Source organism: Heptranchias perlo, chromosome 21 (assembly GCF_035084215.1).
Source record: "Heptranchias perlo isolate sHepPer1 chromosome 21, sHepPer1.hap1, whole genome shotgun sequence".
In the NCBI taxonomy this organism is placed as follows: Eukaryota; Metazoa; Chordata; class Chondrichthyes; order Hexanchiformes; family Hexanchidae; genus Heptranchias; species Heptranchias perlo.
In genome coordinates this window covers 39,647,990-39,666,373 of record NC_090345.1, presented here as the reverse complement: position 1 = coordinate 39,666,373, position 18,384 = coordinate 39,647,990, and the positions used below count along the sequence as shown (strand labels likewise).

Genomic DNA, 18,384 nt, shown 5'->3' with positions numbered 1-18,384 from the left:
CCCTTGAGAAATAAACGCATTTCAGTGTGGAAGCAAGACTCAAAGTAGTTTTAAAAGCAGAAGAACTATCCATTGCAACTTTCCACTGCTCTTACTCTCCTATTTCATTACATCTACTTTTTTGTTAAACTTTACACACAGAGGAAAATAGGGCCTTAGGCTGTTAGGTTTTTCTGTGCGCTTGTTCTGAAGTACAATATGTGCCCAAACTTCTTGCACCTCCTGATAGATTGGATATCTGAAGACTTCAGCATAGTTCAGTTCTGTCAATATCTCATTCTTTTAATAGCAAAATATTCCATTACAAATCAAAATAAAAATGTGCCCTAATATTGCTTAGTATTCCGTCATCTGCTTTGGGGGAGGGGAGGGGCGAGGCTGCCACATTAGCTGAAGCAATATAAGAAGACTGAATCCAGAACACACATATTATTTTAAACAAAATAACAGATCAATGTACTTACTTTTAGCCCCTGCCATGTTGTTGTGGTTCCGTGGTGTAAACACAACATTGTGCTGTCTCTTGCCTGCATTTAGTTAATCCGATGTATTGTTGCATTACACCATTGATTGATAATGATGGAGAATAAAAGTTTTTAAGCCACTGCCCGGTTTTCCAGATGCCATTGCCAGGGTTGCTTACCTCACATCTTCAGACTGTAGAACGGCCAATGAGGTTTGATGTTTTGCTTTCCTGATCCACAACAGGAGCTGTCAGCTTGTCCGGAGCTGGAGGAGAGTGGAAGAGAGCAGCACACGATGGTGGAAAGGCAATGCAAAAAGGTGGAGGAGTTACTCATGACATTATTTTACTGGTGAAAGCAGTGAGTTCAGCGTCAGTAACTGTAATGTGGAAGACTCTAAGAGAAATTAAACTGATGTTACCACAGGAAAGTCAGACAGATGGCCAAAGGAATGGAATATTTGGTTATGTGAGTGAGTGAATGTGAGTGTGAGTGAATGTGAGTGTGAGTGAGTAAAGAAAGAACTTGCATTTATATAAGCACCTTTCACATCCTCAGGACGACCAAAGTGCTTGATAATCAATGGATTACTTTTGAAGTGCTGTTATGTAGGCAGAACAGCAAGGATCCATAAATAACAAATTAATAAATGACCATATATTACATATTATATGGAATCTAGTGCACAGAAACAGGCCATTCGGCCCAACTGGTCTATACCGGTGTTTGTACTGCACACGAGCCTCCTCCCACTCTAATTACCTCATCCGGCCCTACCCCTGTATCCCCCTGTTCCCTGCTCCCTCATGTACACAACAAGCCTCTTCTTAAATGCATCAATGCTATCTGCTTCAACCGTTCTTTGTGGCAGTGCGTTACATTCTAACCACTTTCAGTGTAAAGAAATTCCTCCTAAATTCTTTATTTGATCTGTTGGCTGCTATCTTACATTTATTCCCCCTTACTCACCCACAAGTGGAAGTTCCTCCTACTAAAATTAATCTCTTCCTACTTCGCTATATTGAATTTCATTTGTCATTTATCTGCTCACTCTGTAAGCCTGATAATCTGTTTCTGGTGGGGGTGCTGTTCAATGTGGAATGGTGGCTAGTAGACTATTCTTCAAATAGTGCCAGGAGACCTTTAACATCCACCTGAGTAGAAAGGTTTAATATCTCATCCAAAAGATAGCACCTCTGACAATCTAACATTCACTGAGTATTGCACTGCAGTGTTAGTTTAGGTTACATGTTCAAAATCATGGACCAGGGCTTCTTTGCTTCAGAGGTAAGAATGCTACTAACTGAGCCAAACTGACACTTTCAGTCAAATTTAAGTGCTATAGAAAGTATGGACAAGTTGTTTAATTAGAATTTTGCTACTGAACAAGGAAAGACATGATGGCAGATGGAGGAAAATGAATGGGAAATGATAGAAGGTGGGCAAAATGAATGTCGACAGGGAGTAAGATCATATTTGACAGTAGACTAAAGACACAGGCAGTAAGTCAGGTTTTTGAAACAGAAAGTTGCAAGACTGTCAAACCCAGCAAAGGCCAGGGCTGAGGACTTAGAAATGCTGGAGGACCATTTGAAATCATGCTTTTAAAGTAACGGTGAGCCTAACAGCGCTCACCATTATTAATGGTGAAATCAAAGGGCAAGTCCCGGCAACCGAACATGCGCAGTTAAATGCGGAAATCTGGAACTTACTCTTCCTGGTTCACTAATGATCTGTCAGCTTTGCGTTAAAGGGACCTCGCAGCTGCAATCAATGGACCAGCGCCAACTTGCTGCACTTACTAGCTGGAAACGAACTAATATCACCACAAAACAGATACGCTAAGTTTTTTTAGGACTAAACTAAGTTTTAACAGCGTGTTAAGTATTAATGGCCACCAAACAACCTCTCTGGCTCTAAAAATTAACTTTTTTAAATGTGGAGTCTCATTATTCCTGACTTTAATCGTTTTTGGACATGTAAAAAAATATTTTGAATAAAAAAATTTTAAAAAACCTTTTTAACTTTTTTTTTCTGTCTCGTTTATATGAGTCCTTCAGTCTTACCCTCTCTTTATTTCATTTTCTCTATCTCATTTTATTGTACATTTACTAACCTTGTCTGGCACTTCCTGGTTGTTAGTTTGCACGGTTTGTGAATGAACTGCACTTCCTGGTTCTTACAATGTGGCTTGCTTCAAGCTGATTGGTTGAGGAACATAGCACTCCTTTCCTCACTCACACAGCCCAGGAAGGAATGCTGAAGTTTTTTGAACTCACAGTTCAATGAAGTTGCCATCTAAAAGAACGCGGTGACTTAGTGGGCGGCTTTCAGTCCAATGAGCGGCGAGTTGCTGGTTCACTGTTCGGAGCAATTTCCGGCCCCAAATTGTTTAAGTCAAGTAAGACGACCCATTCATGTGGGGAAGTGTGTGTTCTTTATTTTGTATTATGAAGATAAGTTGTGCCAATTGAATTAAATGAGTCCAATTATAACTACTGTCCCATATGTTTGCTTTTAAGTGGAATAAGACAACTTATCAATTCATATCAGGCCTCAACTCCCCAAGTGATTGCTTGGTCCACCTTTGGAGAGCTTGAAAAGCTACAATGCAACAGTCCCTGAGTATTGCACTGCAGTGTTAGTTTGGATTACACGCTCAAAGTCTTGGAGCAGGGCCTCTGTGCGGAAGGCACAAACATTCAGTTTAGATCACAAGGTTACAAAATTGTATAGTGAGATATTGGGCAGTACGGGCACATCCCTAAACATAAGGGGGGTTAAACTGGATGAATCCACGCTCGTTCGTTGCGCTGCAGGCAGCACGTTGAATTGGTGCTGCCTGCTGTTTTAAATGATTGCTGTGTGCAGCCAACACTACCTGTGGTGTTGATTGGCTGCGCACATCAGTAGGGAGCCCTATATCATGAGTGGCTCACGCTTCTTAAAGGCAGCCTGCATCTCTTAAAGGGGAGGTGCATTGAAGCTACTAGAAGTGGTAGGAATCCTTTGTGAAGTGATTCAGTGCTCTAATACTTTGAAGAATGGCTGAACCTGAGAGAGAGCATGCACCAAGGTTCTCTGATAATGCACTGGAGGTCTTGGTGCAAGAGATAGAGAGAAGGAGGGACATCCTGTATCTGCAGGGTGGCAGAAGGCCCCCCATACATATGCTCAAGAGGCAATGGGAGGAAGTAGCAGTGGAGGTCAATGTCAGGAGCATAGCTCCAAGAACATGGATGCAGTGCAGGAAGAAGTTCAATGATTTGACACGAGTGATCAAGGTGAGAGAGTTCAACTGTCAAGTGGCGTATCCTACCAACTGCACTATTAGCCTCACCCACTGCTCAATTCACTACACTGCACATCAGTGCACTATATATACCAATTTATATAGTACACTATGTATATCAGTGTAATTAGTACACTATATATACCAGTGAAATTAATAGCACTGTGTATTCCAGTGTAACCAGTGGCACTCTTTATGCCACTGAACTTGGTGGCAGTGTATTGATCTCTGTAGTCAGTGTCATTGTATATCCCAGTGCAGCCCGGTGGCACGCTATATCCCAGTGCAGCCCGGTGGCACGCTATATCCCAGTGTAGCCTGGTGTCACTGTATATCCCAGTGTAGCCCAGAGGCGCAGTATATCCCGGTGTAGCCCGGTGGCACTGTTTATCCCAGTGTAACATGGTGGCACTGTATATCTCAGTGTAAACCGGTGCCTCTGTTAATCCCAGTGTAACCCGGTTGCACTATTTATCCCAGTGTAACCCGGTGGCTCTGTGTATTCCAGTAGCTCTGTTTATCCCAATGTAACCTGGTGGCACTGTATATCCAAATGTAAACTGGTGGCTTTGTATATCCCAGTGTAACCCGGTGGCACTGTTTATCCCAGTGGCTCTGTTTATCCCAGTGTCACCCGGTGGCTCTGTGTATCCCAGTGGCTCTGTTTATCCCAGTGTAACCTGGTGGCTCTGTTTATCCCAGTCTAACCTGGAGGCTCTGTTTATCCCAGTGTAGCCCGGTGCCGCTGTATATCCCAGTGTAGCCCGGTGCCGCTGTATATCCCAGTGTAGCCCGGTGCCGCTGTATATCCCAGTGCAGCCTGGTGTTGCTGTATATCCCAGCGTAGCCCAGCGTCGCTGTATATCCCAGCGTAGCCCAGCGTTGCTGTATATCCCAGTGTAGCCCAGCGTCGCTGTATATCCCAGTGTAGCCCGGTGGCACTGCATATTCCAGCATAAACAGGTGGCTCTGTTTATCCCAGTGTAGCCCGGAGGCACTATTTATCCCAGTGGCTCTGTGCATCCCAGTGTAAACCAGTGGCTCTGTGTATCCCAGTGTAACCCGGTGGCACTGTTTATCCCAGTGTATCCCAGTGGCTCTGTTTATCCCAGTATCACCCAGTGGCTCTGTGTATCCCAGTGGCTCTGTTTATCCCAGTGTAACCTGGTGGCACTGAATATCCCGGTGTAGCCCAGTGCCACTGTATATCACAGTGTAGTCCGGTGTTGCTGTATATCCCAGTATAGCCCGGTGGCACTGTATATTCCAGTGTAACTCGGTGGCTCTGTGTATCCCAGTGTAGCCTGGTGCCACTGTATATCCCAGTCTATCTGTATATCCCAGTGTAGCCCGGTGTCACTGTATATCCCAGTCTATCTGTATATCCCAGTCTATCTGTATACCCCAGTGTAGCCCGGTGTCACTGTATATCCCAGTCTATCTGTATATCTCAGTCAATCTGTACACCCCAGCGTGGCTCGGTGTCACTGTATATCCCAGTCTATCTGTATATCCCAGTGTAGCCCAGTGCCGCTGTATATCCCAGTCTATCTTATATCCCAGTGTAGCCCGGTGTCACTGTATATCCCAGTCTATTTGTATATCCCAGTCTATCTTATATCCCAGTCTATCTGTATACCCCAGTGTAGCCCGGTGTCACTGTATATCCCAGTCTATTTGTATATCCCAGTGTCACTGTATATCCCAGTCTATCTGTATACCCCAGTGTAACCCGGTGTCACTGTATATCCCAGTCTATCTGTATACCCCAGTGTCACTGTATATCCCAGTCTATCTGTATACCCCAGTGTAACCCGGTGTCACTGTATATCACAGTCTATCTGTATACCCCAGTGTAGCCCGGTGTCACTGTATATCCCAGTCTATTTGTATATCCCAGTCTATCTGTATACCCCAGTGTCACTGTATATCCCAGTCTATCTGTATGCCCCAGTGTAGCCCGGTGTCACTGTATACCCCAGTGTAGCCCGGTGTCACTGTATATCCTAGTCTATCTGTATACCCCAGTGTAGCCCGGTGTCACTGTATATCCCAGTCTATTTGTATATCCTAGTGTCACTGTATATCCCAGTCTATCTGTATACCCCAGTGTCACTGTATATCCCAGTCTATCTGTATATCCCAGTGTCACTGTATATCCCAGTCTATCTGTATACCCCAGTGTAGCCCGGTGTCACTGTATATCCCAGTGTCACTGTATATCCCAGTCTATCTGTATGCCCCAGTGTAGCCCGGTGTCACTGTATACCCCAGTGTAGCCCGGTGTCACTGTATATCCCAGTCTATCTGTATATCCCAGTGTCACTGTATATCCCAGTCTATCTGTATACCCCGGTGTCACTGTATATCCCAGTCTATCTGTATACCCCGGTGTCACTGTATATCCCAGTCTATCTGTATACCCCGGTGTCACTGTATATCCCAGTCTATCTGTATACCCCGGTGTCACTGTATATCCCAGTCTATCTGTATACCCCGGTGTCACTGTATATCCCAGTCTATCTGTATACCCCGGTGTCACTGTATATCCCAGTCTATCTGTATACCCCGGTGTCACTGTATATCCCAGTCTATCTGTATACCCCGGTGTCACTGTATATCCCAGTCTATCTGTATACCCCGGTGTCACTGTATATCCCAGTCTATCTGTATACCCCGGTGTCACTGTATATCCCAGTCTATCTGTATACCCCGGTGTCACTGTATATCCCAGTCTATCTGTATACCCCGGTGTCACTGTATATCCCAGTCTATCTGTATACCCCGGTGTCACTGTATATCCCAGTCTATCTGTATACCCCGGTGTCACTGTATATCCCAGTCTATGTGTATACCCCGGTGTCACTGTATATCCCAGTCTATCTGTATACCCCGGTGTCACTGTATATCCCAGTCTATCTGTATACCCCGGTGTCACTGTATATCCCAGTCTATCTGTATACCCCGGTGTCACTGTATATCCCAGTCTATCTGTATACCCCGGTGTCACTGTATATCCCAGTCTATCTGTATACCCCGGTGTCACTGTATATCCCAGTCTATCTGTATACCCCGGTGTCACTGTATATCCCAGTCTATCTGTATACCCCGGTGTCACTGTATATCCCAGTCTATCTGTATACCCCGGTGTCACTGTATATCCCAGTCTATCTGTATACCCCGGTGTCACTGTATATCCCAGTCTATCTGTATACCCCGGTGTCACTGTATATCCCAGTCTATCTGTATACCCCGGTGTCACTGTATATCCCAGTCACTGTATACCCCGGTGTCACTGTATATCCCAGTCTATCTGTATACCCCAGTGTCACTGCATATCCCAGTCTATCTGTATACCCCAGTGTCACTGTATATCCCAGTCTATCTGTATACCCCGGTGTCACTGTATATCCCAGTCTATCTGTATATCCCAGTGTCACTGTATATCCCAGTCTATCTGTATACCCCAGTGTCACTGTATATCCCAGTCTATCTGTATACCCCAGTGTCACTGTATATCCCAGTCTATCTGTATACCCCAGTGTCACTGTATATCCCAGTCTATCTGTATACCCCGGTGTCACTGTATATCCCAGTCTATCTGTATACCCCAGTGTCACTGTATATCCCAGTCTATCTGTATACCCTGGTGTCACTGTATATCCCAGTCTATCTGTATACCCCAGTGTCACTGTATATCCCAGTCTATCTGTATACCCCGGTGTCACTGTATATCCCAGTCTATCTGTATACCCCGGTGTCACTGTATATCCCAGTCTATCTGTATATCCCAGTGTCACTGTATATCCCAGTCTATCTGTATACCCCGGTGTAGCCCGGTGCCGAGCTGTTCCTGCCTCTCTCCGGATTTGCTCCGTGGTTTGCGGTGGAGCGGAGCCGGGCGCTGTCTGACCATTCGGTGTTGAGCTGAGCGGAGCCGGGCGGGGCTGTGCCGGGGCCGGGGAGGGATGCGGAAGCTGAGCTGCCGTGTTGGAGCCGGCGCTGTGACCGGGTTCCCCTCTTACCGGCTCGGAGCTGAAATGATGCGGGCTCCGTGGCTGAGGATGAGCAGAGCGGGGCCGGGTGCAGGAGGAGGAGGAGGGAGCCGGGGCTCGGTGCTGATCCTGTGGGTTTGCATCAGGTTCTGCGCCGCCTCTCCGGGAGGATCCGCCTGGGCTGAACATTACGGGACCAAGTCCAAGTACGAGGGGCTGAGCGGGAGCCCACTGCACCCCAGTGTCTGGCTGGCTCCTGCCAACTGCACCGTATTGCAGGTGAACGCACTGATCCGGCATGGTACCAGGTACCCGACCAGGAAGAACGTGCCCCACATGATGGAGATCCACCAGCTGATCAGGAAGCAGGGTGACCCTGGCAACAGCCTGGTGCGGGCTCTTGCGGGCTGGCACATGTGGTACAACGAGCGGATGGATGGCAACCTCCACCGGCAGGGTGTCTCCGACATGGTCAAGCTGGCCAAACGATTGGCCGCCAGGTTCCCCACCCTCTTCGCCGCCCGCTCTTATAAAGAGAACAGGGTCAAGTTTTTGACCAGTTCCAAACACAGGTGCGTCAACAGCACCAAGTCTTTTATCCAAGGGCTGGAGAGCTCTCTGAACCTGAGTGAGCAGGCCGGCGGTCAGTGGGAGGTTAACGACGGGCTACTGCGATTCTTTGACCACTGCCAAAAGTTCATAAACCTGGTGGAAAACAATCAGACAGCTATGCATCAAGTGGAAATATTTAAGAAGGGTCCAGAGATGGAAAGAGTGATGAGTAACATGGCAAAGAAGCTTGGCATCTCACCAGAGAATATAACCACCAGTAAGTACTAGTAACTGACCCGGTTTAACTATGCGTTCCAGGCTCTTTAGTTGGTACAATGAGGGTCGTCGCGGGAGCAGTATGGTGCCACCAATGTGATGCCTCATTTTTGTCTGACCACTTTCAACTGCCTTATGGTGGGTCAGGTATTACAAAGCTGCTGTTAGTCTTTATTTAAATTTTGAGGGGGGAAAAATGGCAAAATACTCATATAAAGTGAAAGAAACAAGAATCCAAATAATGAAAACAAATTAACAAGCCACAATCAACCCCAAAAACAGACAAGTGGTTTCCCTACTACCCACAATCCACACTGCTATAAATCTGCATTATGTGCCTTCTGAATTCTTTAAAAGAAAATGCTAATGCCAATTTATATTACAGCACTATTTCCATATTACAATGAACAACTCACACTATGGTAAACTTCTTAATCTCAACACCAACTGCAAGCCACACAGTATTGGGAACATTAAAAATCCAGCCCCAGGCTTTAGGCCTATCTTCAATAGGCTCCTCAATATCCTGTTAACTCAAAAGGAAAACCAATACGAGAAAAACAACTGAGCCACAGTTGCAACTGCCACGGCTTGTATGATTACGCATGTCGGTGTATCATTTTATTTTGTTTGCTTTCTTAATTTTTGTTCACAGATCCATAAATAGAACACCACACAGATTCTATTGTTTAAACAACTTGTCAACCTGACTAACACACTCCTGACTTTCTTGCTCATGTGTTTCTTGCATATTCTCCAACACGTAGAGCAGTGTTCCTGTGGTTAATTTTGTTGTATCCATTTGTACAATTAAATGCATTGGAATATACTGCTTGATGCAAACGTATAACTCGGGGTTCATAGTGCATTGAAGTTCACCTGCTGTCTGATTATGCTGTCGTCAAAATCTGCACCCAGCCTTTTTTTAAACAAAACATTTTCCTCCTGTGCCTTAATATCTGTTGGTTTAAATTGTGAGAACATTTTAGCTTGTGAATGTGTCGATTATCGTGTACGTTTCTCAAGCCACAGGAGTGTCTGCATTTAGTGGGGTTTTAGCACAAGTCCGATCACGAAGCAAGGCTTTTGGAACTTGGCAATCATTTTCCAGCCATCCGTAATGAGTTGAAACTGCCGGATCTTCAGTGGAAAAAATCACAGTGTGTGTTTTTCCCCTCACCAATATATGTTTGGGAAACAATTTTTTTAAAAATCAAAACATCGAGGTGCAGAACACCTTCAAGGTTGAAAAATATAAGAGGGAAATCAGGAAGTAGTGCTATTAAGCTCAGGTTTTAAAAGCTTTTAAAATGTTGGCGGAATGAAAGATGGAGAGGGATACAGAGTTCTACAGTTTTTAACACCTTGGGGGAAAAAAATGAGTTGGTATCGGAGAGTATGCAGTTCAGTCTTGATTTCGGTACTTTGGATGAATAGAGGACAAAGTGAGTTGGATGGTGTGTTTTGAGCTTAGAGTGTCGGTGCTATCAAGGACATTGTAATGTATGAAAAGCAGAAATAATCGCATTATTAATTATGCTGTTTCTTCTGGATGCACATCTCCTGCTAAATGGCTAAGCCCTTGTATTGACTGAGATATAAATGTTATAATACATATAATTTGCATATGAATATAGTCCATGTTTATTATCTCACAGTTTAAGAAGTTTATTTCATATTGCTGAGATGTATTACATAGAATTATATGGAGTCTACTGCACAGAAACAGGCCATTCGGCCCAACTGGTCTATGCCCGTGTTTATGCTCCACATGAGCCTCCTCCCGCCCCTCTTTATTTAACCCAATCACCATATCCTTCCATTCCTTTCTCTCTCATGTGCTTTTCTAACTTCCCCTTTAAATGCATGTATAACAAGCACCCAGGCCTACTTTTCCACGAGCAACCTGGAGTTTAAAAATAAATCAATTTTCACTCCCGGCAAGCTGTAACCATGGCAACTTCCTTAGCATGGCTGCCTGCATGGATTTGTCAACAGTACAAAAAGCACTCACTTGTGCTGCACAACTGACTCATCAAAAACTTGTACAAAAGGCCACCTAAATAAAATAGAACCAAGCAGCCCTCCAATCAAGGCCAAATCCTGGTAAACAGTTGCACAATGACTTCAGTACTATGAGGTACAGCTACATAGTACTCCAGCAACTAAGAAAGTGGACTAAGAAAAACCGTGCACATACAAATAAATATTGCACATGACATTGTTGTACCGTGTTTGTTCTACTAGTGAAGAAAATCTATGTAAGTCACTCATGCTAACTGTTTGCACAGGAGGTGGGTGATGCTATGCATTACTGCTCAGAATTGTGGAGCGAGGGGTGAACATAGGTTGAGACCCCACTCTGCTCAGTTCTCATTCTGAACCATGCATAAAGGAGAAGTGCCAAGTGTAGGCTCAGCTGCTCCCTGAGGGGAGGGGAGGGGAGTGACATGAGGGCCCACTTCTTCCACAGACCATGCAGAGTTTATCTTATGATGGACACTGCCCCATCCTTTTAATCTCCTGAGGTAAGATTCTGCATAAACCTGTACTGATCCCCAAAGGAAATCGAGCAAACTTTCAGAATATTCCTTGCCTACTACCCACCAGTATCACTCTCTCCCAAACCCCCACTCATGGCTCTGATCCCAGCAGGAGACGACACATTGTATCCCATGTAGTGGTTGATCACGTCGGTCTCTATAACTTCTCAACCAAATACGCACCTCTGTCTCGAAAGAGTTTTCGATACAGCGTAACAGGCCCCATATGTCTGCCTGAATTCTCTCCTTCGCTATATCCGATGATAGGACAACCAGTGGAGGTGAAGGAACTGATTCCGGGGAACTTGGCAGACTCCTTTTGCTGTATTGCTTAAGGCTTGCTTGTGCACATTGAAAGTGAAGCTGATAGTAGTTTAAATTAGATCAGTCAGAGATTGATTTTAATCAATGCATTGCATCATAGAATGGCAGGGCTCAGTGTTTTTATCTGTGGTTTTCATATGGTATGTTCTCAATCTTGGCCAGGGCACCAAAGGGAGATGTCAAGTGGAGGTAATTGCACTGGCTGAGATCAGCTAACTCAGCAAAAACCAGAGATGGTACATGCCTCCCTGGTCAGTGTGCTCAGCTACGCACTGTGCAAACCTAGAGGAGCACATTCCAGTTTTCTAATGTGAACAATAACAACAGTTTGGACTAATCCAAAGTGCCATTTAACAAAGTCAAAAGAGACAGGGAGTCGGGAGTGAGACCCTCAGGCAGATAGCTGCCATCTGATTGGCCAGATAGGCCTATCATCTCAGCCCCAGGACATTGCTGCAGGAGTTCCTCAGGCCAGTGCCCTAGGCCCAAATATCTTCAGCTGCTTCATCAATGACCTTCCCTACATCATAGGGTCAGAAATGGGGATGTTCGCTGATGGTTGCACAGTGTTCCGTGCCATTCGCAACCCCTCAGATAATGAAGCAGTCCGTGCCCGCATGCAGCAAGACCTGGACAACATCCAGGCTTGGGCTGATAAGTGGCAAGTAACATTCGTGCCAGACAAGTGCCAGGCAATGACCATCTCCAACAAGAGAGAATCTAACCACCTCCCCTTGACATTCAACGACATTACCATCGCTGAATCCCCCACCATCAACATCCTGGGGGTCACCATTGATCAGAAACTTAACTGGACCAGCCACATAAATACTGTGGCTACAAGAGCAGGTCAAAGGCTGGGCATTCTGTGGTGAGTGACTCACCTCCTGACTCCCCAAAGCCTTTCCACCATCTACAAGGCACAAGTCAGGAGTGTGATGGAATACTCTCCACTTGCCTGGATGAGTGCAGCTCCAACAACACTCAAGAAGCTCAACACCATCCACACAAAGCAGCCCGCTAGGTTGGCACCCCATCCACCACCCTAAACATTCACTCCCTTCATCACCGGCGCACTGTGGCTGCAGTGTAATCCATCCCCAGGATGCACTGCAGCAACTCGCCAAGGCTTCTTCAACAGCACCTCCCAAACCCGCGACCTCTACCACCTAGAAGGACAAGAGCAGCAGGCACATGGGAACAACACCACCTGCACATTCCCCTCCAAGCCACACACCATCCCGACTTGGAAATATATCGCTGTTCCTTCATCGTCGCTGGGTCAAAATCCTGGAACTCCCTTCCTAACAGCACTGTGGGAGAACCTTCACCACACGGACTGCAGCGGTTCAAGAAGGCGGCTCACCACCACCTTCTCAAGGGCAATTAGGGATGGACAATAAATGCTGGCTTTGCCAGCGACGCCCACATCCCATGAACGAATAAAAAATTTCTACAGCACCTTTTAGTCCTGTACATTCTTTACTGCTCTGTCCAGAGTGTAACGTGATTTTGTATATACAGTATAGTCTTACATATTACTTTTTTAATCATTATATTTTAGTCCTGTGTATACGTTTATTTTATTTGAATTCTATTGTTTACAGGTACTCAATGTTTGCGATGAATGATGAAAATGTTTTGAAGGTGCACAGAAGTATTTAGCCCTGTGCTGGAATGCCTTTTTGTGGTCTCCTCTTGCTTGGCAAATGCTGAGAGTTGAGCACAGGATATGTAGAATGCATTCTCAGCACTAAGGTAAAGAACCCCCTGAAGATGCACTGCACCTCAATGATCAAGACTATTCTAATTCTTGGGATGTGAGCGTCACTTTATTGGCCGGCATTTATTGCCCATCCCTAATTGCCCTGAGAATGTGGTGGTGGGTCGCCTTCTTAAACTGCTGCAATCCATGAAGCTAAGGTCCCCCCACAAAGTTATCTTGTTGTTCTTCGTAGCAGCTTGATACAACTGTGTGGCTTGCCAGGTCACTTCAGTTAAGAGTCGACCATGTTGGTCGGCCGGGTAAGGTCGGCAGGTTTCCTTCCCTAAAGGACATTAGTGAACCAGTTGGTTTACAACAATACGACAGCTTCACGGCCACTTTTATTGATACCAGCTTCTTATTTCCAGTTGTTTTTTAAAATTGAATTCAAATTCTCCGACTGCCATGGTGGGATTTGAATTTATGTTCTCCTGGATTATTCGTCCAATGTTCTTAAAATGGGTTGTATTCCTCTGCTGTATTGAGCTCAAGAACCTGTTCCATGCACAGGATTAAAGGAAGCTCAATGAGTTGCTTCAGCCTGTGTAACACGGCTCTACCATGTTCCACTTCCTAACGTAGAAATAAGACCGGGACAAGCTGCAAGTCACAAACTTACCCTGGACTCACCCTGTTGATTGCTTGCATAATAGCCTTAGTGTTTTTTACCTTTCTGATTTGATTTTAGAGCAAGCGCAGGATAGTTTGACGACTTGTCCTACAGTAAGAAAGAAAGGCTTGCATTTATATAGTGCCTTTCATGACCTCAGGATGCCCCAAAGCGCTTTACAGCCAATGGAGTACTTTTGAAGGGTAGACACTGTTGTAATGTAGGAAACACAGGAGCCAAATTGCACACAGCAAGGTCCCACAAACAGCAATGAGATACATCACCATATAATCTGTTTTTAGGTGTTGGTTGAGGGATAAATATTGGCCAGAACTCCCTTGCTCTTCTTTGAAATAGTGCCATGAGATCTTTTACGTCCATGTGAGAGGGCAGTTGGGGCCTCGGTTTAACGTCTCATCCAAAAGACAGCCACTGTGACAGTGCAGCGCTCCCTCAGTGCTGCTCTGTGACTGTCGGCTTAGATTTTGTGCTCATGTTCCTAGAGTGGATCTTGAACCCACAACCTCCTGCCTCAGAGGGGAGAGTGCTACCACCGAGCCAAGGCTGACACCTAAACTCAGTGCAGGTTTCTGCGACTCCATGGGAGTGGACAATTAAATCAGCTCATTAATCCCAAGATGCTGGCACTTCGCAAATATTGTGAGATAGCAAGTTTGAATGTTTCAATAAGGCACCAAGGTTTTAAGCTTTTGACATTTTTATGTGCCGACCATCGACATTTGAAGTTGGCAGTTGGTGTTTCAACCCATGTTGACAGTTTGTTCACATTTCACACGGAAAATCAGCCTTTTCTACTGGGCTTGGAGATGGCCAATCAAATCAGATATCAACGGGAAGATGGGATCGCAGCCTATTTGAAATAGTCAATCAGGCATGACTTTTCCACCAATGCGGGTGAACCTCTGTAACGGAAAAGTTTTAAATTGAGCTGAAAGCTTCTGCGAGCCATGGTTACAGGTGTGTTTATTTGGGATTTGTCCAAAAAGCAGTTATATTACAAATAAAATGCTGAATTGCAGCTTTTTTACACTTTTCATTATCCTTCCTGGAGCTGCCCTGCGACTATCTTATGTAAAGGTTTCTTGTCATCAAGGTCGGTTGCAATTGTTTTTTGGGAAAAGGAGGATGTCCCCTGCATTAACTGACTTTCTTTGAGCATTGTTGTCACTGCACTTGTGGAATTTCCAGGGTTTGGAAATAAAATGGGGGAGCATGACTGGAGTGGTAATGGGTTTTACTTTTTAAAAAAATAAATTGCACTAAGACTCCCATATTTAGAATGTATGATCGTGATATTGTTGTGAGCCATTGTCCTGTTTGCTTATGAGTCCACCATTCATTTAGGCCCTGTAACTTTGAAAGCTGCTTTCAGTTTGTTTAGGCACTGCTGGTGCAGGTCCCCTTTATTACCATCCTTTAATGGGGGGTGGGGGAGACCTCACACTGTCCATGCTAGAATGGTCAACATTCACAACAAAAAGGCAAGGAGTGACATCAATAATCAAATAAGACTATGATGGATTGCAAGCCCCAGGCTGGAGGCAGTCAGCCGGGCCCAACTGAGAGCACAGGGTTCAGTTCCCCTGTATCTCTTCCTGCAAACAATGAGTTTGTGCACTTTGGTTTTTTTTTATTGACTCATATTTGTAATGATTTTATTTCTGGTACAAGGAACCTTTCTGACAGGGTCAAAAAAGTGATATAAACTAGAAATTACTGGTGGAATTGATAGCAGATGAAGGCTTAATATATTTGCATGAATTTCCTCTGTTATGGGTTAATGTCTTCATTAAAATACCTATTGTAAACAATTTTACAACACCAAGTTATAGTCCAACAAATTTATTTTAAATTCCACAAGCTTTCGGAGGCTTCCTCCTTCGTCAGGTGAACGGTGTGGAAATGAAATTTTCGAATCCTTCGCATTTGAAAATCACAGAACAATGCCTGGTGATTACTGCCCGTTGCCAAGGCAATCACAGTGAGCAGACAGAAAGGTGTCACCTAAAAGGCCACCGAATATACAAACCCCCCCAAAAAAAGAGAGAGAGAGAGAGAAGGAAGACAGTCAATGACCCGTTATATTAAAAACAGATAACATTTGTTCGCTGGTGGGGTTACGTGTAGTGTGACATGAACCCAAGATCCCGGTTGAGGCCGTCCTCATGGGTGCGGAACTTGGCTATCAATTTCTGCTCGACGATTTTGCGTTGTCGTGTGTCTCGAAGGCCGCCTTGGAGTATGCTTACCCGAAGGTCGGTGGCTGAATGTCCATGACTGCTGAAGTGTTCCCCGACAGGGAGAGAACCCTCCTGTTTGGCGATTATTGCGCGGTGTCCGTTCATCCGTTGTCGCAGCGTCTGCATGGCCTCGCCAATGTACCATGCTCTGGGGCATCCTTTCCTGCAACGTATGAGGTAGACAACGTTGGCCGAGTCACAGGAGTATGAACCGTGCACCTGGTGGGTAGTGTCCTCTCGTGTGATGGTGGTATCTGTGTCGATGATCTGGCATGTCTTGCAGAGGTTACCGTGGCAGGGTTGTGTGGTGTCGTGGACGCTGTTCTCCTGAAAGCTGGGTAATTTGCTGCGAACGATGGTTTGTTTGAGGTTGGGTGGCTGTTTAAAGGCGAGTAGTGGAGGTGTGGGGATGGCCATAGCGAGGTGTTCGTCGTCATTGATGACATGTTGAAGGCTGCGGAGAACATGGCGTAGTTTCTCCGCTCCGGGGAAGTACTGGACGACGAAGGGTACTCTGTTGGTTGCGTCCCGTGTTAGTCTTCTGAGGAGGTCTACGTGATTTTTCGCTGTGGCCCGTCGGAACTGTCGATCGATGAGTCGAGCATCATATCCCGTTCTTACTAGGTTCATGTCACACTACACGTAACCCCACCAGCGAACAAATGTTATCTGTTTTTAATATAACGGGTCATTGACTGTCTTCCTTCTCTCTCTCTCTCTCTCTCTCTTTTTTTGTTTTGGGGGTTTGTATATTCGGTGGCCTTTTAGGTGACACTTTTCTGTCTGCTCACTGTGATTGCCTTGGCAACGGGCAGTAATCACCAGGCATTGTTCTGTGATTTTCAAATGCGAAGGATTCGAAAATTTCATTTCCACACCGTTCACCTGACGAAGGAGGAAGCCTTCAAAAGCTTGTGGAATTTAAAATAAATTTGTTGGAATATAACTTGGTGTTGTAAAATTGTTTACAATTGTCAACCCCAGTCCATCACCGGCATCTCCACATCATGGTTAAAATACCTAGACAGAGGAATACCACTCGAATGCTATTGCTGGCAACAGTACTTTCTAGCTTCATGTGTTTTAAGATTTTAAGAACAGAAAATGCTTGAAATGCACAGCAGCTGATCAACATTTAAAAGAGGAAAAGACAGATTAATGTTTTGCTGAGACTCCATCAGAACACAGTTCCAGGGTTTTGTTTCAATTATATTGACACATCCTTATCTCTCTTCGAACCACTCAAAAATAAAATTTTTGAATAGTTAAATCAGCATACCTTTAATCCAGGTTATCAATCCCTTAATTTCTCACCTACCTCTAGTCTGGAATGGAGTCCAGAATAGGGACAGATGCGATAATGAGCCAGTTTTTTCTTGTGAATGTTGGAGGCACTGTTGATTGAGATTATAGTAGGGGTTTTGTTGTAAAAGGATTCTGTTCGCAAATTAGCATTGATGTACCTGAGGTTGGATTCACAATGATAGAAACTGGATGCTGCAAAGTTATATTGAAATCCCTGCAACTACTTCGATTTTCAGTTCTAACGATAGGTCATCGACCTGAAATGTTAACTCAGCATCTGTGGAGAGAGGAACCGCCTGACCTGCTGAGTGCTTCCAGCATTTTCTGTTTTTATTTTTGCTTTTATTTTCATTTTTTATTTTCCAAAAAAAATCTTTGGCTTGAAAGAATGATAGCAGACTTGAATAGGATGTCCAAAATCTAAAATTAGACATTTTCTGTGTGGTGAGAGGGATGTTCTCAGAGTCCCTTACAAAATAAATGTCACACCTTCTGAATTTGTATTCCCTGCCAGTAATTTCTAAATGCAGCAGAGCTGCAAACTGTACTTTTTGTCTTTTTTTCCCCAGCAACAAAAAATGTAGGGTCTGCCTGCAGCCTGGGTCATGAATATCTGCACCTGTGGCCTGAGTTAGTCAGGCCCAGAGTGTGGCAAATGGCCATCTGTTCAAAGTGCTAGTCACTGAAGACTCGACAGTAGGGAAAACACTCCCTGGTACAGCACCACACCAACAGTTAAAGCAGGCAGTAGAGATCCCCGAGAAATAAAGGGAAGATAAAACAATCTTTTATAATCTGAGGAAAAAGGAGGGGAAAAGACCAAATAAATAAAATTCCCTACATTACAAGAGTGACTACATTTCAAAAGTACTTCATTGGCTCTAAAGCACTTTGGCACATCCTGAGGTCACTGATCTACATTGGCTCCTGGTCCGGCAATGCCTCGATTTTAAAATTCTCATCCTTGTTTTCAAATCCCTCCATGACCTCGTCCCCT

At 44.9% G+C, this 18,384-nt stretch overlaps 1 protein-coding gene and 1 long non-coding RNA gene across 7 annotated transcripts in view; one reads left to right on the top strand and one right to left on the bottom strand.

The window, feature by feature from the left end:
* The window catches only part of LOC137340182 (uncharacterized), a 69,549-nt gene that overhangs the window by 15,661 nt on the left and 35,504 nt on the right, over positions 1-18,384 (bottom strand). The window contains exon 2 of the long non-coding RNA XR_010966734.1: positions 465-729. This is a non-coding gene — a long non-coding RNA (uncharacterized lncRNA). The remainder of the gene's footprint in view (positions 1-464; positions 730-18,384) is intronic.
* The window catches only part of minpp1b (multiple inositol-polyphosphate phosphatase 1b), a 152,073-nt gene continuing 141,404 nt past the window's right edge, over positions 7,716-18,384 (top strand). For all 6 annotated transcript variants that reach the window (XR_010966731.1, XR_010966730.1, XR_010966732.1 and 3 more), the window contains exon 1: positions 7,716-8,580. Coding sequence is in view for 1 of the 6 variants with exons in the window: in XM_068002551.1 (XP_067858652.1) it covers positions 7,725-8,580 (856 nt within the window). In the remaining 5 variants the exon portion in view is untranslated. The remainder of the gene's footprint in view (positions 8,581-18,384) is intronic.